Consider the following 26,439-nt stretch of genomic DNA (forward strand, 5'->3'; position numbering starts at 1 on the left):
CAAGGCAAGTTACTTAAGTTTTCAGAGCTCAGCCCTGATAGCTTTGTGTGAGAATTTAAGAAAATATTTAATAATTTTGAAATGGTAAAACATCTTACCAACACTATTGCTACCATTGTAAGTGTATATGAAAGCTTCTTGTAAATAGTAAAACATCTCTATTATTATTATTGTTTTGGAAAGTGGATAACCCATATTTTACAAGGGGCTGAAAAAGCCACAGTAGGGGCTTACAAGAGTGTACTCGGGAAGAAGGGAAGGTGAAAGGCACCCGGAAGGTTGGAATATTCGCCCACCTTTCAGAAGGACATGGTTTCAACAATTGAGTTCCTGTTGTATATAAGATATGGTGGTGTGGGATAATTGGCGGTATTCACATAGGGTACAGTCTCCTTTAATACACTATTTTAAATAAGGTGGGTAAATCATATTTATGGATAACTGGATGAAAGGTAAAATAGAGAAAGCACAGCAGAAAAGTCACAGCATATAGCGGGAAGTGTAAAGGAGATTAGGACAGCTTTTAGAGGAAATAGAGTCGTGAGAGAGATCTTGAAAGAGAGCATGGGAAAAGAGTATAACTCAAGAAGGTGGAATAACAATGTAAACAGAGGTACAAGAGACTGGATGGCTTGTTTGTGGTAATAACCAGTAGCCCAGCTAGGAGTGAGTCTTGGTAGATGTGGTTGGATCTGTAGGATATGCCTTTTTGAAGATTCTGGATAGTTTCTTAATGTGGCTTTGTCTAGTGCATTGTCACCTCTTTCAAGTCCCATTTTCATGAATTCCTTTGAGAAGCCTTCCCCTGTGCACTCAAGCAGATCTGATTGTGTCTTTATTTGCTGTCTCTGTGTAGTGTGGTTCAGTGGGGATTCTGGAGCCAGGTTCCCTGGGTTGAAATTCTGGCTCTATTGTTTACTAGCTTGTGCAGCCTTGGTGAAGTTACTTAACCTCTGTGCCTCAGTTTCTTCATCTGTAAAATGGAAGTGATGATACCTAATTTGTGTGGCTGTTGTGACTGTTAATGGTTTAATTTACATGAAGTGGATGGAAAAGTAGCAGGCACATAGTAAGTACTGTCTGTGGTGATGGTGTTATTAACCTCTAGTGGTGACTTTATCAGTTGATTATAGTATTTATTTACATGGTTCATGTCCCTATTGGGTTCTGTCTTTTTTGAGGAAAGGTTATATCCTGTTTTTACTTTGAATTTCCATTGCTTTGTACTGTCTACCTTCTCCATGGTAGTGTGAAGATGATAATTCTACACGAAGTCTCTGTGAGTCTTGCTTAAATCTAATCCCAGAGCAACGAGATTTCAAGAAGGACTGCCTTATACCAGTGGACTGGCTGGTTGTACTTGTTCTGACATAAATATAGCTCACTTCCATAGCTCACATTGTAAAAGTAACCCTATTCGCAATTCTAACATAACAGATAGACTCCAGCTCTTAAGTCTATGTATAAGAAGAGCTATAATTAAAATTTACTGCTTTGTATTTCTTTAATGAAATGGTTTTAGTGTTTCATTAGCATCATATAAACATGTGTGCTACAGGTTAACCCTTTGATATAAAAACATTGCAGACAAAAGCCCAGTTTAATTTTTTCCAAGTTATAATATGAATACATATGAAGACATCTTATGCTTACATTGCAGATTAGGCAAATACGAAGGATGTAGTGTGAGTGGTACTTGTAGCATCTTTACTATGTACAATCTTGCTCGCTAGTAAATATTATTCCTTTACCTTCACCATAGAATGGGGTCGTGGTGGTTCTGACTGGGATATTTCTCTTGTTTGTCCTCAATTTCTAATAATTGTGTAGAAATCGGGAGAAAGAGACATATTTACTTAAACTAGATTTCTTGCTTGTAATGATTTATTCACTTGATCTTTCATTTTGCATTTAAGATAAAATGTTGATTCTATCATTACACAATTTGATACTTTACTATCCAACAACAAACTTTAAAAATTTAAGTTTTAAATTCAGGGTCTATATAATCACATGTGGTTCAATTTTATTTAAATGGTTTGAGAACCAGTACATTGATTTTGTACATCTGATCATTGCTTAGAAACTTAGATTTAGGAAATAGTTGCTTCATGTGGTTTTTAAGCCAACAAAAGGTGTTGGTTTTCCAGTTCTGAACTGCACACAGTAAGAGATAGAGCCAAGATTAAAAGCATGACCTGGATCCCTCATTTTGCAGCTTGGTCACTATTACTGCCAGAAAATATCTTAAGTTCTTTACCTTGATAATATTTTTCATCTCATCAAATTTGTTTTGCTGTTTTTTTTCTTTAGAAAATGAGAAAAATTAAAGGTAAATCAAGAAAGAAAATACTTTGAAGTTGAAAATAAATTGTATTTTGAACTTTCCTTTTGTTTTTGGAATTATCATCTGAACTAGTTGAGAACCATATTTTCTTATGGAATCCTTTCTCATTATGCTTTTGAAAGGACTGTGAAGGGATCATTCATGCATTCTTGATTCCATCCAGGATGGAAGTAGACACTCACCTCTTACATAGAAATATTGACTAATCAGATTGTCTCTGTTACAACATGATTGCAGGGCACCAAGAGAGAATTAGAAACTGCTACCACTAGACTATTTTCTTGAGCACTGAACCCCTTGAAGCCATTTATCTAAGGTCTAATATCTGCCATCTTCATTTCTGAAATTTTACCTTACCCTTTTTTTTCTGATATGTTCGACATGGAAATAACCATTCTAAATGCTTCATCTATTAACTCATTTATTTCCCTCTCATAATAACCCGGAGAGGTGGGTTCTGTTCCCCTGAACGGATGAGGACACCGAAGTACAGAGAGGTTATGACACTTGCCCACAGTCATGCCACTGATTGGTAGAAGCAGGAAGCTAACCTGGGTAATCTACCACTAGTGCACATCCTCTCACTCACTTGGCTATATTGACAAGGATCGCTCACAAAGGGGCTACTGTGTTCTTGTTTGGGGATGGGAATTACTACTGCATTCTCAGATGTTATGAGATCTCTGTGAAAGGACAAAGCAGCTTGCTTTTCTTAGTCAAGGAACAAGGCCATGAGAAGCAAAGAACAGTCTAGGACAGGGGTGGGCAACCCCTGGCACGCGTGCCAAACATGGCACGCCAGTAACTTTTGCTGGCACATGAAACCCTCTCTTATAATCTTCCATTTACATTTTTTTCTTAATATCGATTTTTTTATTTTTCAGATAAATTCAGTGTAGGTGCATCTTAGATGAATAAATAATTTTACATAACAAGTTATCTTAAAGACCATAGACATGGATTGACGAGAGAGGGGAAGAGCAATTTCTATGCCTCTGCCTTAACTCTCCCTGCCTTCCTAGATCTAACCAGTGTTTTGGTTTCATTCACATACGCTTCTGAATCTTTGTCCTCAGTGATGAACTTGGTTAAGTCTTGTAGTAGGAGTAGCCTGATGGATGAAAGTAGTAGCTCGTGCATATCTCTGAAGGTCACGAAATATAAACCTGATGTAAAATCTCTGTCATCAGTGATGCAGCAGCAAAAGTCCCTCTGATAATATCAAACGGAGTCATAAAGTTTTCTGTCGGACTATCAGTGAACATGTATACATTAAAAAATAAATGTATTTTTCATCATCATATACTGTGTTTTTGTCGCTCAAATGAATTTTATTATTTCTTCAAGCTTCTTCACATATGTACACCTTAAGAGATACCAAGTAGGCGTAACATGTTCTCAAAAAATTAGGGTTGGCATGCAGAAGAATTTTGAGTCAGAGATTTTGCTGGTTTTGGCATGCACTTACAAAAAGGTTGCCCACCCCTGGTCTAGGATGAAATGGGCAGTCATTGGGGTTTGTTAGTTAAGACTTCCCTAGGACAAAGCGTAAAGGGAAATTCAGAGGAGCCTGTGGGGAGGAGGAGGAGAGAGAGAAGAATATCTGCTACGGGGTTCCTAAGCGTCCTGATCTACTCATGTAACTCCCTCCCCCTTCTCAAGTCTGATGTGTAGGAATTGTATCTGTGACTTCAAATCCAGTTTAGCATAAGGCCTTTATACTGTTATATAGAACTAGAGGCCCGATGCACGAAATTTGTAAAAGGCGCTCGGCCCTTGCAGTCCCAGCTTCGTCCAGAAGATCGTCTGGAAGGTTGTCCGGCTGTCTGATCTAATTAGAATATTACGCTTTTATTATTATAGATGCTTTTCCCAAGTCTTGGGAGAGTACCCACATACAGCTTGGCTTAAAGTTATCCTACAAGTCTGCTTTCTTTCTTTGTCTTCTCAGAACATCTGATATAGGTGTTATGAGTTCTCTACCCTTAGCCAGAGGTGTGCACTGTCAGATAAATGCATGTGTTTGTACAGTGCCCTTCTCTCTGGAAGGCCAGTTAACATTTCCACTTTTATGGGCTGGATTTGAATGATAATAATGGAAGCCATTTGTTGAGTTGCCTCATGAGTACCAGGCACATCCTCATTTAGTCTTTATAACAACCCCCTGGGCTAAGTATTAATTCTCTGTTGTATAGATAAGAAAAATGGGTCTCAGGAAGGATGAGTGATTGTTCAAGGCTTCACAGCTAATTGGTGAAGTCTAGTTCTGATGAAGCCTTTGTTTTTCTCCTTGACTGATAATTCACTTCGGAGGCTCTCTCTTCATCTTTCTCCCTGAAAGTCGGAAGCAGAGCCATTCTTAGGTTAATAGACTTTTCTAATCTCTTAAATAGAATCTCTCTCAAGGAGAATGTGAGCTGGTCCCAAAATTTGACCCCTCTTGTGGAAAGAGGTGTTAATCTACAAGTGGCATCCTCTTCCCAGAGCATGATTTATTTTCTCAAACAAGGTTTAAAAAACGAAAACAAAAAACCCCGTCTCTTGTGTGAGTGCTTATATGTGTTGTTGTTTTTTAAAAGCTTCTCTGAGACTCGAGGCCTCATCTTCAGAATTGTTCGTGGTGTGAGAGTGTTGGTGAGTTCTTAGATCACAGTGGCACCGAAAGTGACCTTCATATTTGGAGCCCTATTCGTGTGTGAGTGCTTACTTTGATAGGCACTTAGGCTCGGAGTTTCATGATTGGTGGATTACCATAGTAAGTCATGGGGCCATGGGGAGCCATGGGGCCATAATTGTTCTCTTAAAGAAAAAAGAAATTCTGACGCTTGTTAAAAGGGTAAGAAAGACTTTATTCAGGACTGTTATAGATACCAAGTGTCACAATAGGGGAGAGACAACAGGTTCAACTTGAGCAGGTTGAGGGCGGGGCGGGGGGGGGGGCGTGGTTGTGGGTGGAAAATTACTAAGAGGAGGTATCAAGGTCAGGAGGATTCTTGGTGAAGGCAGGCCAAGAACTTATTCATCGAAGGTGGGAGATGAAGAATTTGATCAGATATCAGATATCCAGGCTGCGGGTTCTCTCTAAATTGACTTGGCAAGATTCTTGTTAAAACAGGGCTAAGTAGGTAGGCCCCTCGAGGAAGGGGAGCCAAGTAGAGGCCTAGTCAGGAAGAGGGCTCAGAGGAGCCTGACTGAAGATTGGCAAAGAGAGAGTCTTTGTCAGGCCATAGTGATGAATTAAATGTGAGGGTTCAGGTATCGGACTTGAACCATTCAATGAAGTGTAGAGTGAATTTCTGAGAAATGTTTTCCTACTGGTGCAAACTTCAGAGGTGGGACCTTTAAGGCTTCTGTGATGCTGCACTGTCAGATTGATTTATTTTAAATTTTATTTAACAAATTTAAACAGTGCTTAAGTGCCAGGCTCTATTCTAAACCTTTTGCAAATATTAACTTAATCCTTAAAACAACTCTGTGAGGTGGCTGTACCGTTGCCATTCACTTTTTACAGATGAGAAACAGGCCCATAGGCGTTCCATAACTTGTCCAAGGTCATGTCAGTGGTGGGACTTGGATTTCAACCCAGGCAGCCTGGCTCCCGAGGCTGCGTTCCTATTCAGTCTGTTAGGTTGCATCCCAGGCTTTTCCTCCGAGGGATTTACTTCTCATTATTCTGGACTTTTCTTTATTCTCTTCAGGAATAAAGAATAATTCCTCTTCTGGATATAGTCACACTCTGGACTCTGTTCAGCTGGAAGTCAGATTAAAGAGTATGTTTAGTTGGAGGTCTCCTGTAAATCACAAGATTATTTGTAAACAACCTTTCAGGTGACCTTTCACCTTAGAAGAAGATCAAAACCAGTAGTTTATTGGTAAAAATATATTCCCTACATGCTTCACAGTCTGTGTAGAATAACATCAATGCCCCTTTCTAATCAAAGATCGGCTGCCTTTTTTTTTTTTTCCCTCATCAGCAACCTCAGTAGCATTATTTATTTCTGTATTTATTTATTTAATAAATAAATGCCCCATTTATAGGGAATGAGTGGTAATTCTTTGATAAAGGCTTTGGGAAGTTGGCCTCCAGATAATACATGCCTGACACCAAAACTTTCTTAAAGGGGCAGATCCCCTTTGAGCAGAGCAGATCAGTTCCTAAAATATTTCTTTAGTAGTCTCTTTAAATTCTGCTTGCATTTGTCAAGCTGGTATTTTAAAAGGCTCTGGTTAATATAGTATTAACAACAAAGTTATGTGTGGAAATGAGTATTCCATGGTACCTTCAACTTACGACTTTTAAACTTTTAATTACAGATCTGTCTATGGCAGTACAGAAATTTTCCCAGTCATTGCAAGACTTTCAATTTGAATGTATTGGTGATGCTGAAACAGATGACGAAATTAGTATTGGTGAGTACTACTGTTCCTCAATATCCTAAGTAATAACTTTTCTAAATTTTTGTTTCATTTTATTGTTGACAGTATTATAGATGTCCCCCAATTCTCTTCTCCCCCCCACTGTGTCCCCCTCCTCCTAGCCCCTGCCCCACCCTAGGCCTTCACCACACTATTGTCTGTGTCCATTGATTATGCATATATGTATATGTGTTCTTTGGTTAATCTCTTCCCTTATCTCCTCCCCTCCAAAGCCCCCCCCTTCAATTTCCTAAATAATAATTTTAAAAGTCCTACTTATGATTCTGACTTAATTGAAATCAAACAGATTCACACACTCAAATATTAAACATGTAAAATATTCTGACTTTGATAGAGGTAAAGGGCAATTTTGGGGAACCCTAATGAGTTAGTGTACACCAGATATTCAAGGCCAGTCTGAGCGTGGGAATCCATATCAGGATGTTCGAGGCCAAGTGGCCACAGGCAGGTGCAAGGACGCAGCAGTTTCATTGGATACACTGAGCAAGCGTCCCCTTCTATAACCCAGAATTGATGTCACTATTTGGCAAGAAGCTTCTTTTGTCTAAGCTCGTAAAAAGTGTGTTACTGACCAGCCGGCGAGAGGCTGCTGTTATGTGAGGCTGTTTTACTAGGAGGGCTGCTATATTAGCAGTCCTTGCTTTACTGGACTGCTTTGTCTAATGGCTCCTTAGTAGCAATGGCTACCTGGACTGCAATAAACACTCTCTTATACGCCTACGACTTCTTATGTCTTCTCCGTCCAATACCTAGTGTCCAAGGAGGTCCAGTTCCTGGCAGGGGAACTGAGGCCCAACAGTTGGCATAGTGGAGCAGGATTCAAGGAGTGAGTACTCCAACAGTGGGCGCAGCGGACAGGATCAAGGAGAAACTTACTCCCCAACAGTATTATACATTGTTTTAAAACTGAGCTCTGTGGTTTCTTCCATAAGGAAATTACTTAATCATTCTATAATTCAGCTCTGCCCTTGGAGAAGATGTGGACAACAATGTTTGTCTCTGCCTCAAAGTCGTTCATTCAAACTAATACATATTGGGTGTCTCTTATTAAATATACAGGGTACTGGTTTAAATATTTCTTTTTTAACTTAATACAGTTTTCTCTTTTAGCATGAGTATTTGTTTATATAGGGGAAAGAATCAGTCATAATGTATTACACTAGTATTATTACAGAACACAGAGCATTACTGGGGATTAGGAGGCTTGAGCCCTAATCCAGTTTTGCCACAGTAATTTAGCACTCTCGCCCTGGGGAAGGCATGCCCCTTCCTGAATCACATGGCTTCATTTCTCACAAAGTGAATAGGTTCGGTTATGTGATCTCTGAATTTTTTTCTGTATCTGAGTTTACTGTTTGGAGATCAGATTTATGCCGAATTCTTTCTCCCGCATTTTAACAAGCCCTACTTGTCAGTTTGTAGACGTGGGGTCCATTTGTAGATTAGAGACATGGCCACATCGTCAGAAGACTGGATACAATGTGTGTTCGCTTCAGAGAATAATACTAGGTGTACTCATCTTCCAGGTATACAAATAGGATATTACTAGTATCTGGAACAGCGACTTCCCAGCTTTTATGTGTGTATAAAACACTGGGAGATCTTATTAAATGCAGATTCTGCTTCAGAAGGTCTCAGGTTGGGTGTGTGGGTCTGCATTTCCATCAGACTTGGAAGTGACGCTGCCGGTGCCTAGACCACACGTTGAGCAGCAGAGATTTATGATCCCTGACATGCCTTTCCTCAGTCACATTCCTCTCTTTCCTCTGCCATTTCTTCTGTAGTTTTCCCCTCTCCATGCATTTTAAAATAAAATGTTTTTATTATTTTTTTAAACCTAAGTAGCAAGTCCCAACCTAACTACCCAAGGACAGGGCAATGTTATCTCCGCAAAAGAAAGGCTTTCCGGAGAAGATCGGCTGATTGAGTGTCTGATTCATTGTGTGACTTTAGCTGCTTACATTCATGAGAGTTTCTCCCGGAGAAGTCACTGGGCAGAGTGCAGAGTCTGTAGACAAGCCCTCCCTGAATGTGGGGCGGTCACGGTCACGTTGGCCGTCTTTCAGAGGAGCTGTGCCAGGCACTCACTTTCTTAGCTGAGTGGTAGTTACCTGAGAGGGTGTGGAGGTGGCTGGGCTCTTGGAATCTGATGGCTTCTTCTGCTCTCATGTCTCTAAAGACAGGTGGCTGAGCCATGCCCGCACTTGGCTGAGGGGTACTCAGGAGCCTCTAGGAAGAAGGGAGAGGACCCAGAGGCAAAGGACATCAGTGATCATACTCCACCGCGATGTGGAACAATAGTTGTCATTTCATGCGCCACTTCTTGACACTGGTCATAAATGTCTATCCCCCAGTGCAGGCGTTGTAACATACACTTCACCAGAAAAAAACCTATTATATTACTAAAATATTAACATATTAGCATTAGTATGTAGAAAAAAAACAATACCCCTATACTTGCATAACTACAATTATTTTGACTTAGAAATGATACCTATAAATTCCAAGAAGGCAGAGAGTTCAGATCTCTTTTTTTATTTATTTTTTTAGAGAAAGAACAAAAAAAATTTTAGCTTTAGCACCTGACCTAGGGCCTGACTCATAGTAGCCCCTCTGTTAAATTGTTTAATAAATGACAACTTTCCTTATAAAATTTAATTTTTTTGCTTATGTGTATGCTTTTTAATAGCATTATATATATATATAATTAGAAATTATATATATATAATTTTTTTTTCTTTTTAAAGAGGATTATAGTAATTACTTCTGAGTTTTTATAGATATAATTTTTAATAATTTCATAGCTTTAAAATATTCCATCAGATTCATATACCTGAATTTATGAAGTCTCTTGAGTACATTCACGCTGACTCTAGTTGGTCTTTTTCTTGTTATTAGCAGTAAACATTTCTTTTAATTTCCATTGTGCTTCTTACTTAAAACACCTTCTTGAAGGCACACTAGTGACTGCAGAGGTAGGTTTTCAGTCACTGCCATGTGACCTTCCTGGCCGATGTCAAGTGATTTCCTCAAGTTGTGGTAGATTTGATATCTCAACATTGATCTGTGTGTCTCTTTCCACTTTGGCTAACGGGATGTTGTGGCTCTTGCAGGTTAGATTTGAAAGGTGTGAATTGATCAGTAGGTAAAGGCTTATTATACGCAATGAATACTACATTTAATTCTAATGCTTGGAGGGCTTTGCGGAGTTAGACCAAGGTGAGTACTATATAGGAGTAGGTGTAATATTGTTTGCTACTTTCATATCAGGAGACTTTTTTAGCTCCTATTACAGAGAATCTGACTTAAACACCGATGTTTTATTAGGAAAACCTAACTTAGAATAAAAATATTTATAAACTTAAATTATTTCTGAAACAACTAATGTAAAAATATAAATATGTTCTCATAGCCTCTCCATCTAACGCTTTTTATCCTGAGCCCCAAGCCCAGTCTGAACAGTTAAAAGTAACGATGTATAGAATAAAGAAAGAGTAGACTTCCGGGAATCACCCCTAACATGAGGGCTTATGTACCAAGGACAGGCATCCAGGAATGCATCTCGGGGACTAATCGGTAAGGCTGGTGTGGGTGGAGTGCCAGAACCGCCCTTACCCCCTTGGTCATGCTCAGTTCTACATGGGAAAGGGCAGAGCATCAGTTGTCTTTAAAGTAGCCTGTGGAAGCCCGGGTTTCAGCTTCTTTATTTCTCTGATTTAATAAGAGAGGAATGAAGTAGGGGCAGCTGTGACTCTTAGCTTTTTGTACTAGCCACAGCCCTCCCCGCCAGAGTAGTCTTGAGACTTAACCAAGGACGTAACCACTAAATCTGATGACTTACCAGAAACGCTCATTTTTTGTAATTGAGCAATGTCAGTAGCAAAATAACACATACAATCAAGACGTTTGCAGACTTTCTGTAAGTTATGGTGGTGGGAATGGATGGGAGGGCATTAGGAAGGTGAGTAAGATGTCTGCTTTCCATGTGCTTACAGGGGAATAGGGTGGGAAACAGATTTTGAACAAAGTAAGTAGAAGAAGGTGCTGTTTCTATATCAGTATGATTACCTAATTAGTGAAGCTGTTGCAGGACATTTTTTTAGACTGGTAGGGCTGTGTCTGGCCTGTAAATTGGCCCCGCTCTTCAGCTGCCCCCTCCTGCTCCCACCTCTTTGGCCTGTGCTTGCTGGCTTTTTGGTTTGTTTGTTTTGGTATCAGTGAGACGGTGTTGGCATGGGAGGAAGCAAAATGGGAATAGTGGTCTGGGACGCAGTGGAGAATTCCTGTGGCTCAGAGAGCAGGTTAGTTGTTTCCAGAATTAAAGTCCCAAGCAGGGCAGCATCACACACTCTCCTTTTAGCATCTCCCTTCCCATTCAAGAGCAGCCAGAGGTCATGGCTTCTCCCTTTTCTAAGGATGAATGAGCTGCAGGTGAGCTTTTGATGGCGCCCTTGTATCTGCCCACCGCAGAGCTGGCCTGGTGGGAAGCAGCCTATTGAGTCCATCCAACTTCACTTCCCTCGGCTGCTCTGACGGCCCACTTTTTGTACTGCTTTAGTGTTTTGAACTGAGTACAGACACTACGTTAGGAGTAGGTTAGGAGTTGAGCAGCTGGACAGTTGGGGCTTGGAAATTTGTGGTGGAGGGGAGGGGAGGGATTATAAAGTAGTAAAGATTCAGTCCTCCTCAAATAATTATGTGGACAGACTAGATACAAAATGTACCGTACTTTAACTATAGTTGCACAGTAATATCTATGTAAATGCAGAAAGACAGTACTCACTGCTTCAGTCCTGGTACATGTACCTACATGGACATCAATTGCCAAAGTGAGTCAGTGCCTGAAAACCTTACTAGTAAGAAATAAAAGGCTATCGCCACACAATATAAAATACTGTTCCTTTGAAAACAGTTTACCCTGGTTCATTTAAACAAATAGACGCTCAAAGATATTACTGTGAATCAGCATAGGAGACAGGTTGTTTTGCTAAGTTAATTTAACACATGAGAGTATAGGATAATAAAAAGCTGTAAATCTTAGTATATTACTTCAGGATTTATGTCTACACCAAAGGTGAGGTATGGAAGTTACTGTGTTTTGTTCCTGTATTTAGTGCCTATAACTTGAAGTCACTTTAAGCTTTAAAATAGGTCTGGATTTTAAAAATACCAGATATTCTTAGTCAAGCTGAACTGGTACCCATAAGAATACTAGTATTAGTCACTGATAAGAGGCAAAGCTTGCTCATTCTATGTAATCTTAGAGACCATTGGAAAGTCCAGCTGCAATTGTGTGTAAACAGCTTGTGTAGTAACCTGTGTTAATTCTATGTAAGTCTTGGACAATGTGAACCTTGCACTTAAGAGATTAAACATTTACCAAGAAGGAGAGTCAGTTTGCTAGTAAATATTTTAGGTGGGGACTTCATTCCTTCAGACACACCTAAACAGAAAATTCCTGTGGTAGAGACAGACAACATACAACCACTTGTCAACTAAGGTTATGGCTCCCAACACTGAGTAGAGAAATGAGGCCATCAGTTAGGTAATTTAAATTAAAATATGTTTTGTAATAATTGCCCAGGACTCCATGGTCAGCAAACTGCGGCTCGCGAGCCACATGCAGCTCTTTGGCCCCTTGAGTGTGGCTCTTCCTAAGCCTTAGGAGTACCCTAATTAAGTTAATAATAATGTACCTACCTATATAATTTAAGTTTAAAAAATTTGGCTCTCAAAAGAAATTTTCAATCGTTGTACTGTTGATATTTGGCTCTGTTGACTAATGAGTTTGCCAACAACTGGCCCAGGTATTTTTGACATAACTAATGTATTCTTGTTCAGGTATTTGCTCTGTTTCAATACAGATGTGCAGATATAGAAATACTGATGATTGGTACTTAAGAGTTCTTAAAATGATGAGCATGGTACATCCTAAAAAACACTTTTATGCCTTGGCTGGTGTTGCTGCTCTGTGAGGCCCCCTAGTCAAGGGCACATTTGTAGTTGAGCACATGTTGGAGGCAACCAATTGATGCCTCTTTTTCTCTCTTTTTTTCTCCCTTTCCCTCCCTCCTTCCCTTCCACTTTCCCTAAAATCAATGGAAAAAAATATTCTCGAGTGAGGATTAACAAAAAAACCCAAAAAAACAGAACCCCCACCACCACTTTTATATGGAAATCTATGTACAAATTGTATGTGTGCAGATTGATGGAAAGTCAAACCCAGTTCACATTTTCAATACTACTGCATTATCTGGAATGTGCCATACATTTTGGATTCTTTTTCTGTCCTGTCTTTAGGAGAATATCTTGAAAGGTGACACTACAGGAGACAAATTTTAAATAGTTACATTTTAAGTCACAGGGCCTTTATTGTTTGTTTTTGAGCTAGTAGAGCTTTGCCCAGCTGCAAATATTTGTCGTTGATCACCTCTCTGAGGCTGGGTGTGCATTAGTGTGATACAGTCGTAAAGGGACTTCACCCTGAGCCGGAAATCATCTTGGGGTATTGACAGAAGCCTGGAGTGATCAGGGATGCTTGCTCAGAGGATGTGAGTGGAAGATATTTTTTAAGGGAGTGGTTGGTAAATTTTCCTTCATTTTCTGTGTTAGAGAAATTACTGTGGGAAAATTCGAAATCTTATGCCACATAATTCCATTCACTTTGAGGATGCATCTGCCAGGTACAATGGAAAGGTGTTGTTTGATCCAGTTTTCCAAGTTATAAATTAGGAATATAGTCTAGGACAGGAAGTATGGCAGTTTGCTTTGTGTGTTTTTGAGGGATTTATAGTATAGGTTAAAAAAATAACTGGTATATTTATAATAGGAAATATACTTAAAAAATCATAAGTGAATTTAGCTAAAAAAGAACCTGTTTTATTCAATTTAAACTAATAAAATTCAACTATCAACTACTAAGCTATTAAATTATTAAAAGCTTCTGTAAAGATTTTCTTCAAAATTTAGTTATGAGCTACACATACTCATCCATATCAATTACTACTAATCGTTGTCTAATGCTATTGTGATGCATTAGATCAGCGGTTCTCAACCTGTGGGTCGAGACCCCTTTGGGGTTCAAATGACCTTTTCACAGGGGTTGCCTAAATACATCCTGCATGTCAGATATTTACATTACGATTCATAACAGTAGCAAAATTACAGTTATGAAATAGCAACGAAAATAATTTTGTGGTTGGAAGTCACCACAACATGAGGAACTGTATTAAAGGGTCGTGGCATTAGGAAGGTTGAGAACCACTACATTAGATGGAGCCTGGCCATGGAGCTCTTCTTAGGCATTTTTTTGGGGGGAAAAGTTTGCAACCCAGAAACAATTACCATTATTAACCACAACTGAAGTCTTCAAAAAGAGACCTGTGATTTTTTATTAAATTCTAGGGAACATATTACCTTCTCACAGGCTGAATCAAAAGAAAATCCATCAGTTATTACAGATCCCTCGTAACAACCCACTTAAATGTCGGTTATATAAGTCAGGAAGTCCTCTTGAAGTGGAACCTTCCAAATGCTGAGGTTGTTTATACAAATAACATTTTCTTTTGAACTCTGTAGAGGAAGCATGTTTTATTTTTAATGACTCTCAGTTGGACAATTGAAATATTGTTTTCCATTTCTTTACCACCCTTATTTTTGCACCCACACAGAAACCACCCACAACTGAGGATTGGAACAGCTGGGGAAGTTGTGTATTTCAGGTGGAGTTCTTCTCTAAAACAACATGCCACTTACGAGATGTTTTATTATATTTGCTCTGTATTTTAAAGAACATAACTTGATTTATTTTGAAGTCCAAAGGCTTAGATTTTTTCATTTCCGGCTCTGAAAAGCAATATGAATCTTATGCCACTAGCCACACGTCTCAAAGAAAAAAACTGTCTTAACTTACTAACATACAATAATCCCCTGAAACCCATTTATTTATTTTGCGATTTGTTCTGGTGAACAAAAAATAGTTTGGTCTTTTTCATAGAGAACTCAGTCTCTTATCTCTCTCAACAGATTTTATGCTCTTTGAGGTTAGAAAGTTTACTCCCATTTCTATTCCTGCATAATACTTTCGAGCAGCGGTTCTCAATCTGTGGGTCACAACCCCTTTGGCGGTCGAATGACCCTTTCACAGGGGTCGCCTAAGACCATCCTGCATATCAGATATTTACATTACGATTCATAACAGTAGCAATATTACAGTTATGAAGTAGCAACGAAAATAATTTTATGGTTGGGGGTCACCACAACATGAGGAACTGTATTTAAAGTGCCAGAAGGTTGAGAACCACTGCTTTAGAGCTTTACTTGTAGCAGAGGCTTAGTAAATAGTTGTTGCATAAATCTAGGGAACCTTTATATAGAAACAAAGCTCCTTAAGATACATAAACGTTCAAGGTAGACCAGGCCTAGGTGTGTGAGTGGGAAGATGAGGGAAGGCCACTCTGCAGAAGGGGTTGTTTAATTTGGTCATGGAGAAGTGGTCCGTGAAGAGGGAATACGAACATTCCAGACATAGGGAAGGGATGAATGCAGGCTTTGAGGAGGCAAGGAGAAAGCCAAGGGCAAATGGCATGTGTGAGCAGGTACACAAGACCTAGTAGGCCAAGTTAGGGATGTGGAGTTTTAACTTTAAAGGCAATGAGAAGACATTGCTGGGCATTAATCAGAGTAGTGACATTGTATTTGCATTTTGAAAAGGTTAATCTGACTGTCTCATGGAAGACTTAAGAACGCTGCTCCAGATGAGCTTTTCTTAAAATGTCTTACTTGGCTATTTCTTTGTGTTTGTGCTCAGGAGAAAATGGGGCATGGGTATCCTAATGGGTAGTATAATGTAACCTATGGATACCTGTGTTGGTTTTAATGCACTTGCATTGAACAACAGAACCACAGTTGGAATACATCTCTTTTATTGGATGTATGAATAGAATGGCCTCAGTAAAACTGGACTCTTGTGATTGGCTTGTAATTTCAAGCCTAAGCCATGACATACTCTTGACATTGTTGTCATAAGTTTTGGCATAGTAACAGGAACATGTTTTCATTGCCTCTTGGTCAGCATCAGACACCAAAAAGGTGAAGTGGTGGCCTGTGTGGTGTTAGGTGCATGGTTTGAACTTTTGTTGGTAATGTCTTTGTTAGCTTAGCACAATTTCTCACCCATGTGGAAGATCACATAAATTCAGCATCTGCTTTGAAAATAGCTTTTGAAGGTGGTATTATGTCACAGTGAAAGTGTTTTTACCATTGGCGTGGAGTTTATATCTTGTTAGTTGAGAGCTGCATTTCTTCTGGGATAATTCTCATACTTTGTGTACAGGTGGGGATGAGGAGTAGCTCAGGTTATTGGGGTTTTTTTGTTTTATTTCTTTAGAATTTTTAGAAAGTGCTACTTCCGCTTAGTATCTGAAGAGAAGAGACCTTGGAGAACCTGGGAGCTCACTGTCATTTTGCTTTGGACACAGGTGAATCGATTTTCTAAAGTCACACCAGTAGGAGAACCCCGTTTACCTAGCTCCTTGGTTCTGAACTGGGAGCTTACTCGTTCATTCATGCAATAAACCTGTATCAAGTACCTGTGGTTTGTCAGAAACCATTTTGGGTACTGACACATCAGTGTGCAAGACAGAAAAAAAAAAAATCTCCATCCTAATGGGTTTGCATTTGTTCGAGGAGTTAAATAAATTTAAATTTATTATATGTTAAGTTAGGTTGTGATAAATGTTTATAGAGATACAAAAAGAAGGGACATTTAAAAATTTTTGTTCAGTATTTCTTTCATATACAGATATATCATTTTAAGATAGTGGTATTACTGCAAAGTGCTTATAATTGGAACCCTGATTTATCCTTTATTCCCTGTGTAATTAATCAAATTTACATGACCATGTAAACATTGATTCTTTTTCTGTATTGAAACCATTTGGTACAAAAGGCATGAAAATAGTCAGTGCTTATGAGGCCTGCTGGCTGTAATAACCCTAGATTTTTTTACTGAAGTCTTTAGGATGTTGAAGCATTTCTCCGGTTCTGTATTTAACCACTGCTTCCCTTTGCTCCAGACCATTGCACTTCTTCCCTTCCGTGGGCATATTTAATCTGACTTGAACATTCATTGTCTTGATTTGTGCAATATCGAAGAAAGCTAATGTGTAATATCCTCTTAGCTGGAGTACAAAGATTGAGACCCAGAGCATAAGCATAGAGGGCTTTGCCATGTAGTGTAAAGTTTTATGCGCATTCTCTCCAGAGACGCTCGAGGCTTTTGATTGAAGGTTTATTCTGGCATCAGTGTGTGTGACGAATTACAGCGCGGAAATGTTTGCCAGTTCAGAGTGAGTTAGAGATTGCCTTCATCACCACATCTTTTATGAACTAAGAGAGAACATTTTTAAATGTGAATGAAATAATAAAAGTACAGTTTCACTTTTGACATAAAATGTTTGGACCAGAAAGGCAATAGTCCTGCAAACTGTGTCTGAAATAAGTGAGCTAGGACGCAGGACATGGACACCCAGGGGTTAATGGAAAGTTTATCGGCCAAAGGAAAGGACCAGCATATGAGCAATGAAGAGAGACTATGGGATGGGAGGCCAGAATATAGAGGGAGAAGTTGGAAAGAAACACGAGTTGAATAATAGGCCTTAACAAAAAGAAAAAGAGGAGCGTGCCTTGGATAGTTATCTAGGAATATGTGCCTGGGAGAAAAAAAGGCTAATTCCAAGTAATTTCTCTGTCAGAGATAAAATTCAGGATAGTTGTTGAGGGCTGTAGAGAGAACTTAAGGGTTATTCTTGATTCTTGGGACTCAGATAATATATTGTTTCCTTCATTACCACAAGGGTCAAGCGTACTACTTCTGCCATTGAAAGTACAGATGACTTTCAAGCAAGGAGGTAGAGATGATCCTTTCGAATTTTATTAAAATACATACTGTTTTCTGCCTGGCTAGTGTGACTCAGTGGTTTAGCATTGACCTGTGAACCAGAAGATCACAGTGTGATTCCCGGTCAGGGCACATGCCCAGGTTGCAGGCTCAATTCCCAGTGGGGGGTGTGCAGGAGGCAGCTGATCAATGATTGCCTCTCATCATTGATCTTTCTACCTCTCTCTCCCTCTTCCTCTCTGAAATAAATACAAATATATTTTAAAAATACATACTGTTTTCTATTTAAATGTAGTTTGAATTCTTAATTCCTTACACAAAGCATGCGTCCCTTCCCTTTTCCCTCCCAAACTGCCTACCATCAGAATCAAGTGTGGGAACCTTAAAAATATGATTCCTGGGCCCACCCTCAGACCTGAACTAAGGTGGAATCCCCTGGGTTGAGACCTTAGTAGCTTGTAATTTCATGGATATTATTGGTGTCTAATGCAGCTTGTGAGAAACCACTACTCTAAACAATATACTTGTGGTATACACCGAGGTAGACACAATTGGGGAGGCCATTTATGGCCACATTATTTTTTCACAGCCTGCAAAAAGGTTTTGGTTTATGTAGAAAAAGTTGATATGTACCCTGATTATGAGAGATGGTATTAATGGGCCTGTGTAGGTGCTGCACAAATCTCCCAGGGATGAAAAAAAAATCAGTTTTTCATGTTAAAGTCAAATACTAGTATAAGGTGTGACTTAGTTCATGCTGATATAGACTTTGGAGTCTCTAGAATTTTCTACCAATAATGAATATCTTCTGAGTACAAAGAACTTTATGGGTAATTTAGAACATGCAAACATGAGTAAAGTCTTCTTATATCCTTATTAGGCTTAAAAAATACAAGGGAGTAATAAAGGAGCTTTATGGTACAATCACTGTAATACGAAGGAGAATGTGCTGAGTGCTATAGTGTGGTAAGACCAAAAATGCCGTGAGAACACCAATGCTGGAGAAGGAACTTCCTTCTGGGAACATTAGAAGATGCTCTCATAGAGGGGGTTATTCGTGCTGAGTCCTAATGGTTAGACAAGAAACAGCTTAGGAAATGTAGGTAAAGAAAAGGCATGGAAATGGGAAGCTATAAGAACTTCTACTAGTTTCAAAGTGCTAAGCTAGAGATTAGAAATAGTAGCATCTCAGGCTAAGATACTTAGAAAGGTAACTATGGCCCTATGATGGAGATCCCGAATCGCTTATAATATGGAGTTTGGTTTTTATTTAATGATTCAAGGTTTTTGAGTTGGATAATGACATAATCAAAGGTGCCCCCCTCTTTTTCTTAATTTCGACCTTTAGTACATATGGTGAGTTAAAGTCATAGAAGCTGGGCAACCAATAACTAGGCTACTGTAATAGTATAGCCGAGATGAAGTGATATTCTTACGTAAATCTAGAAGGATAGAGGAGAGAGATCTGCAGAAGTTGGTGAGTAGGGGCATGGAAGGAAGGATAATCCATCACTTGAGTTACTAGGAACATGGTGTCAGGAGCCCATTTATCCGTTTATATGTGGCCTGAGTACTGAAACAGAATTATGAGTTAGGATTTGACACATGTTAAGTTTCGAGATGCAGATAAAGTCCCTTGTAGAAATTCGCAGGAGGTAAATTTAGAATAGTGAATTGGGGCTATCTGGCTATGCCTGGAGTAGTGGGAAAGTGTATACATTTCAGGTGAGTTACTTTGGGTTCAAAGTTTAGCTCTGCAAGTCATTAGCTCTATGACCTCACGTCTTGTTTATCCTCTGTATTTCAGTTTCATTATTTAAAAAAATAGGAGAATGGTGAGAGGAGATTGGGGTGTTGGACTTGTGACCTCCTTGTGGGGTATTGTGAAGATTAAGGAGCTGTGCACAGCGCTGCATGTATCCAGTAAACCTCCTTCTCCCACCCATGTCTTCCTGCCCTTCCTTTATGGCAAAGGAGTCCACTGGAGTAAGCTCATAGCCCGAGGGGAAGGAGAAATAGCTTGTGAGGGGAGAAGAGTGATGATAGAAATAAGAGGGAGAGAAACAGAAAAAATGTAGCTGAAGATGGGAGAGGGTGAGAGTAGAAGCTTCGCGGCACCTTGTTAGCTTTGAGAGGAAGAGGGCCCCTTTCCCGAGACAGGCAAGTTTGAAGAGAATGAGTAAAGACAGTGGTGATCAGAGGGTCTTGAACTTCTTTCTGAGAAGCAGAAGGCTAGGCCATCTGGTATGAGGAGGGGAAGTGTAGGGCTGGGTTCTTGAGAAAGGAGAAAATTCTTTTTAGATAACCACTGTGGGAAATAAGATTAGGAGTAAACCAGAGTTGAATGAAAGGATTGCCAAAAAGCAAAAGCCAAGGGTTAGATAGCTTGAACTCTTGGTGTCCTTGTGGGTGTATGAAATTACAGAGGAGAAGGTCATGGGAGGTTAAGAGGTTGTGGAAAAGAGAAGCTGGAAATTGGATACGGAAGCGGATGTTGAAGTTTCAGGAGGGTGGTGGCAGGAGGATTGAGTGCAGAGGAGGAGTATGAACGGGTGCTTTAGTCTTTGTGGAATGTGAAGGAGTGCTGGGAAGTCTGTTCCTGATGGTAGTGAGAATGGGATTGGGGGGGGGGGACGGCGGGAGGGGGGGGACTTGGTGTAAGTAGTTGTTTGTCAGCAACAGATCATTTCCTTCAAGGCAGGATACTTGGCACCTGATTGCCCTTGGAGCATAAATAGCTCTGGCACTGGTTGCTTTTAAAGATGATGTGCCTGTTCTTTCTTGTAATGTAGCAGGGTAGTAGGCTGGCACTGCTCTTCTCCCCACCCCACCCCCGCAATAATGGTTTGCTGGAAGAAATAAGACTTCTATATCACACAATCAAGGTTAAATACCTGCTTTTATTTTGCTGCTTTTAAGATTCTTCCTCTGCCTTTAACCTTCGGCATTTTAATTTGATGTGTCTTGGTATGGGTCCATCTTTGGATTCATTTTGTTTGGGACTCTCTGTGCTTCCTGGATTTGTATGCCCATTTCCTTCACCAGGTTAGGGAAGTTTTCTGTCATTAGTTTTTCAAATAGGTTTTCAATTCTTTGCTTTCTCTCTTCTCCTTCTGAAACTTAAATGATGCGAGTATTAAGTTGTCCCAGAGGCTCCTTACACTATCCTCATTTTAAAATTCTTTTTTCTTTTTGCTGTTCTGATTGGGTGTTTTTTGCTTCCTTATATTCCAAATTGGTGTTTTGTTTCTCGGCTTCATCTATTCTACTGTTGATTCCCTGTAAGTTTTGTGTATCCTTCATTTCTGACTGTTTTCCATGTCCTTTTTTATGCTGTTGAAGATCTCTCCAAGTTAATCTACTCTTTCGCTAAGTTCATTGAGCATCCTTATAACCAGTGTTTAGAACTTTGTATGTAGTAGATTGCTTGCCTCCATTATGTCTAGTTCTTTTCCTGGAGTTTTGTTCAGTTATTTCATTTGGGACATGTTTCTTTGTCTCCTCATTTTGGCAGCCTCCCTGTTTTTGTTTCTATTTATTAGGTTAAACTGCTATGTCTCCTGGGCTTGGCAGAGTGGCCTAATGTAGTAGGTGTCCTGTAGGGTCCAGTGGCACAGCCTCCCTGTTCACCCAAGCGGGGCATTCCAGGTGCACTCCCACCAAGTAGGCTGTGTACATTCTTGTTTTGTAGTTGAGCCTGGATTGCTGTTGGCATGTCATGGGAGGGATTTATCCCCAGGCCCATCAGTTGCAAGGACTAACTGTGATCACTGTGGAAAATCAGCTGTGCTGGGATCGAACCCACGGATCATAACTTACTTCATTGGGGGTCCGGTGCTGCTAAGTCCAGCCCTTGAACATTTCCCCCTTGGAGGTGGTAGGGTGGTCCTTCAGCATTGTCTGAGACTGTCTACCAGATGCACTGGCTCTGGTGCCTCCTGGGAGGTGCAGGCCAAGGTCAGCTATTGCCTGTGTTCTGCCTGGAGCCACCTGTCATGAGCTACAAAGTGATCTGCAGATGGCTGCTACTTGTGCTGTGCTGGGAGGTACTCAGGATAGGCCAACCTGTGAACCAAAGCTGGCTGCCATTATTGCTGGCCCTTGGGCCACCTAGTGAGAAGTATGGGGCACACTGAGGCCAGATGCTGCTGGTTTGAGAGATTTTAGGAAAATGAGAAGTATGAGCCAAGACAAGCCATTATTGTGGAAAAGCCACTGGATATAGCTTGGATGAGCCTGCAAGTTGGATGTGGCAGGGTCTCAGGGAATCACCTAGGCTGGGCGAACAGTGTGAGACAGGTTGATGGAGTCTGAAATCTGGCCTGGCCTACTAGCTCTGTCAGACAGCATAGTTCCTCTCAGTATATCCCTGGTGCCTTTTAAGCTGTTACTCCAGCTCTGGAGCTCAGAGGAATTGAGTCTGAGTACGTACATGTGTGGGCCCTTTAAGAGGAATGCCTGGGACTCTAGCAGAACTCTGTCTCACTCAGCCACAATCCCCACTGTTTTTTTACACCCAGAAATTATGGCACTGGAATCCTGGGTTAGGGAGCCTGGGTTAGGGATGGGACTCTCACTCCTTAAGGGAGATCTCAACAGCCGAGATATCCATCCCAATTTTTATCTACCACGTGTGGGTATAGGACCAGCCTCTTCTATGTCTCCACCCCTCCTACCAGTCTACATGTGGCTTTTTCTTTATATCCTTAGTTGTAGGACTTCTATTCAGCTAGATTTCAGGTGGTTATGATGATGGCTGTTCTATAGTTTAGTTGTCTAATTTTAATGTAGTTGTAGGAGGATACAAGTCTGCATTTACTTAAGCCATCATCTTGATTGGAAGCTAAATAACTTTTCATTGCTAAAATAATATATAATATGCTCTTCCATTTTGGAACATCTTATTATTGCTGAAACCTAATTCATCTGAATGCAATGTAGTTCAACACATGGATGCAGTGGTAGGCTATAGAAGAAGAATTTAAATGCAAGTATTCAAGGACTTGTTTTCAAGATTAATATTTTCTTAATTTTTAAAATTTTATTTTTCAATTACTGTCTGCATATAATATTATTTTGTATTTTTTTTCAGGTGTACAGCATAGTGGTTAGATAGTTATACTAAAATTAATCTCTTTTTGATTTGTATTTGGCGATTAAAAAAAATCTAACCACCAGGAGGACATTGTGGAGAATTTAATTTAGATACCTCAAAGATAATTAAATTTCTATGTATTTTTCTTGCAATCCTAGATTCCAAGTGGCTGTGAAGTATTGGAAAGATGACATCTCTTTTTACGCGGGTGTATTACAGTGATCTGCCAGCCTTAGTGCCTTGTGACTTATTTTTTTTGTTGGTTTAGGAAGCAATTTATTGGCTTTGCAAGTAGGCATCTACAGAGCTTGAAGCCACAAATGAAGTGGAAAATCTTACTTGATGTTGTGGTTCTCAGAAAATAATAACTAGAGTTTGTGGTTGCAAATGATGGCAGCATTGCAGACACAGTGGACTGACCCATTAGTGGGGGTGTTGTTACCAGTGACACAATATCTGGTGGGAGATTTGGTGTCAGTTTTTAAATCACTTTGTCTGTTTTTCAGATACGGTATTTATTATCCTGGCATACCACAAGTTGATTGTGCTTCTTGCTTTGCTTATGGGTTATAAACTGTTCCTGAACCAAAACTTTCCCTTGGATAGTTCAACCAATATGTAGCCAGTATGCAACCTTTGATCTTTTAAATGCACAAAGAATTAAAATTCCAGGGCCGTTCCAGGCATGAGCTGCTGATGTGCCACCTGCTAGATCATTGCTTGTAGTGCAGTGCTGATGCCACTTGGCTATGGATGTAGATTCTACTTTTATTTTTCTCTATATGGCTAGATCTAAAAGGATATGACAAATCCACCTTCTCTGGTTCATATTCTTATTTCAGTGTTAATGTTTTATTACAGGGGTAGACAAAGTAGGTTAAATTACCAGCCATCATTACCTAAAAGATAAATCATAAGTAAGGATATGAAATAATAGTAATAATAATAAGAAAACAAATACTACAAATAAATGACATAATAACTAATAAATAATAATCTAAGAATAAACTCTGTTTGGCATACTCACAACTGTAAATCTAGTTTTGCCAACCTCCTGTATATTGCCTCCTACTCTTCATGAAAAGTCAGTGCAGGAAGGGTATTACAAAAGACCTGGGCAGAGCCTACATCTCACACCCAAATAGAAAAGGGAAGTGACTGTTGGGCCATCATCTGGGTTTATAAAATATGACTGCATTGGTTTAAACTGACTTTTATAGGTTTTCACTGATATTTAACCAAGTCTAAGGCCTACTGCTAACCAGTTCTCCCTATTTTTTAGCATAGCTGGATGTGAAGAGTGATATTTGTGCACTCTAATAAAGTGAAAACTTGGGTTGTTGACATAACATTCTATATTTATGAATTCGTGACCTGTTCTTTGAATATGTATTTATGCTATTTAGGTTTGAGGAAAGACTCCTGGGAGAAATATTTAATACCTCATTGTCTGATTATGATATAAATGTTGGTTGGATGCAAGAGGGACATGGTTTGTCAATTCTTCTAGTTGCAGAATCTGTAAAGACCAAGTTGATCAATTGTTGAACCATTTAATAGTATAATAGTTAGTGTTTAAAGTAGTGGAGTTTTGTTAACAATGAACAGGGAGTTGTTTTTTTTGTCTCTCGTTCCTACTCCCAGATTCTAAACAGGTTTTCCACATTCAAAAATAGTAGTGTGGCCCAGCCGGTATGGCGCAGTGAAGGTGTGGCGCAGTGATTGAGCGTTGACCTTTGAATCAGGAAGTCACAGTTTGATTCCAGATCAGGGCACATACCTGGGTTGCGGGCTCTATCCCCAGTGTGGGGTGTGCAACAGATAGCTGATCAATGATTCTCTCTCATCATTGATGTTTCTATTTCTCTCTCTCCCTCTCCCTTCCTCTCTGAAATCAATAAAAATATAATTTAAAAAATAGTATGGTTAATTTAAGCTGGTTGAAAAGATTGTTAGGAAATAAGGATTTATTTATTTATTTATTTATTTTTATGATCCTTTATTTTTTATTTTTTATTGTTGACACTATTACAGATGTCCTCCACTTCCCCTCCCTTTGCCCACCTCACTCTGCCCCTTCCCTGGCCTTCATCACACTATTTTCTGTATCCATGGGCTATGCATGTATAAGTTCAGGAATGTTTTGGATTTTATAATATTGGTAAATAGAGAAGCCATTATCATACTTCTCACCCTGTAAATATAATCTGACTCTTGGCTTTGTGAATGTTTATACTCTCAGGACCTTTCATAAATACACCTGAGTAATTGATTTCTTTTGTTCCAAAAGTGTTTTTCCAATATCACATTGTGGAGATAAAAAGGAAAGCCTATAGCAATATTCTTGACCTCAGTAATTTGTTGGGAAGTTAGCATTTTTATGTGAAATTATATTTTGGTTGCTCTCCAGTAATCTCGTGGTCCAGATGGTCAGGAAGGGGAAAGATTATTACTGGTGAATACAGCCAGGAAAGTTTCATGCAGGTGGCAAGAATGTGGATAGCAAACATAATTTTCCAAACTATCTGGCTATTCTTTTCAGAATATTTTATGAAGCCTAGAATAAAGGTTGTTTGTTTCTCTTTATAGAGCAAACAGGCTGTGGAAATGTATTGTTAAATTAATTAATCTATGTAACGATCAAATATTGAAAGCCCATTGTGTTTTAAGTATTGTTTTTGGAATATTGTTCTCATGAAATCAAGCTCCTGTCATACCACCTGTAATTGCAGGATCAGCTGTTAATGTTTGAAGTTAGTTTGGACCTCCAAAATCAGATAATGAAATGGTTATTTATGTAAATATTAATATTGATAAATAAAGTATGGAGTATCACAAATAGTTGCTTATAAAAAGAAGTATTTTGGTATTAGGTATTTGCATGTAATATTTTATGATTTTGCAAGTAAAGTTTTAGAAGAAATGGCTCAGTTACAACATCAATAGCTGTTTTGTATAAGGCACTGTGATGGGTGCTGGGAGGGTCATTTTGTATGTATTTTCTGCCCAAGGTCTGGTGGAGAAAAGACACCTTCCGGTTTTCATAGTCTTGAGGGCATTTGTGGGTTCCTGGTACCAGAGATTCTAATACCAGCTTCTCATTATGTTAGAGGTCCCTGCTACTTTGAGGGTGGAGCAGACAGGGAAGGGAATGGCTGTTCTTCAGCCCTTAATCCTAAAACCCAATTTACAAGCTAATACATTGAATCATTTTATATCTGCTTCACAGGATTGTTAATTACTATTTTCTTTCTGTTACTGTGTGCTTAGTAAACTATTAATGCAGTACTTTGACATCATTATAAGTAAAAAGATTAGGGGAAAACTTTAATATGGGTTTTAAAAGTTGGTAGGCCACTGTCACTAATTCATGAAATATTTACTGTTCCTTTTTTTTTTTTTTTTTTTTAGAACAAATGACAAACACAAGTATCTTCATTTAGACCCAGAAACATATACTTTTATGGAACTGAGACTTTAAATATACTTTTAATATTTAAAGAGAACAATTTTTTTCCCAAGTAATTTCCCTGAAAAATCAGCAAAAGAAAGAGTGAACAAAACTTGTTAAATTTGGGGCAGACTCAAAAAATTGCTGGAAGGAGAACAGTTTATGTTGCCAGGAAGCAGACCTGATTGCTTTTGCCTGTCAAAATTGTT

The 26,439-nt window shown here is 39.3% G+C and overlaps 1 protein-coding gene across 1 annotated transcript in view; it reads left to right on the forward strand.

Moving 5' to 3' along the window:
• The window catches only part of ARHGAP42 (Rho GTPase activating protein 42), a 250,570-nt gene that overhangs the window by 57,158 nt on the left and 166,973 nt on the right, over window positions 1–26,439 (forward strand). Inside the window, exon 2 of the mRNA XM_081098747.1 lies at window positions 6,662–6,757. Coding sequence (XP_080954873.1) covers window positions 6,662–6,757 — 96 coding nt within the window. The remainder of the gene's footprint in view (window positions 1–6,661; window positions 6,758–26,439) is intronic.

Source organism: Myotis nattereri, assembly GCF_964212035.1.
Source record: "Myotis nattereri genome assembly, chromosome: 9".
Taxonomy (NCBI): domain Eukaryota; kingdom Metazoa; phylum Chordata; class Mammalia; order Chiroptera; family Vespertilionidae; genus Myotis; species Myotis nattereri.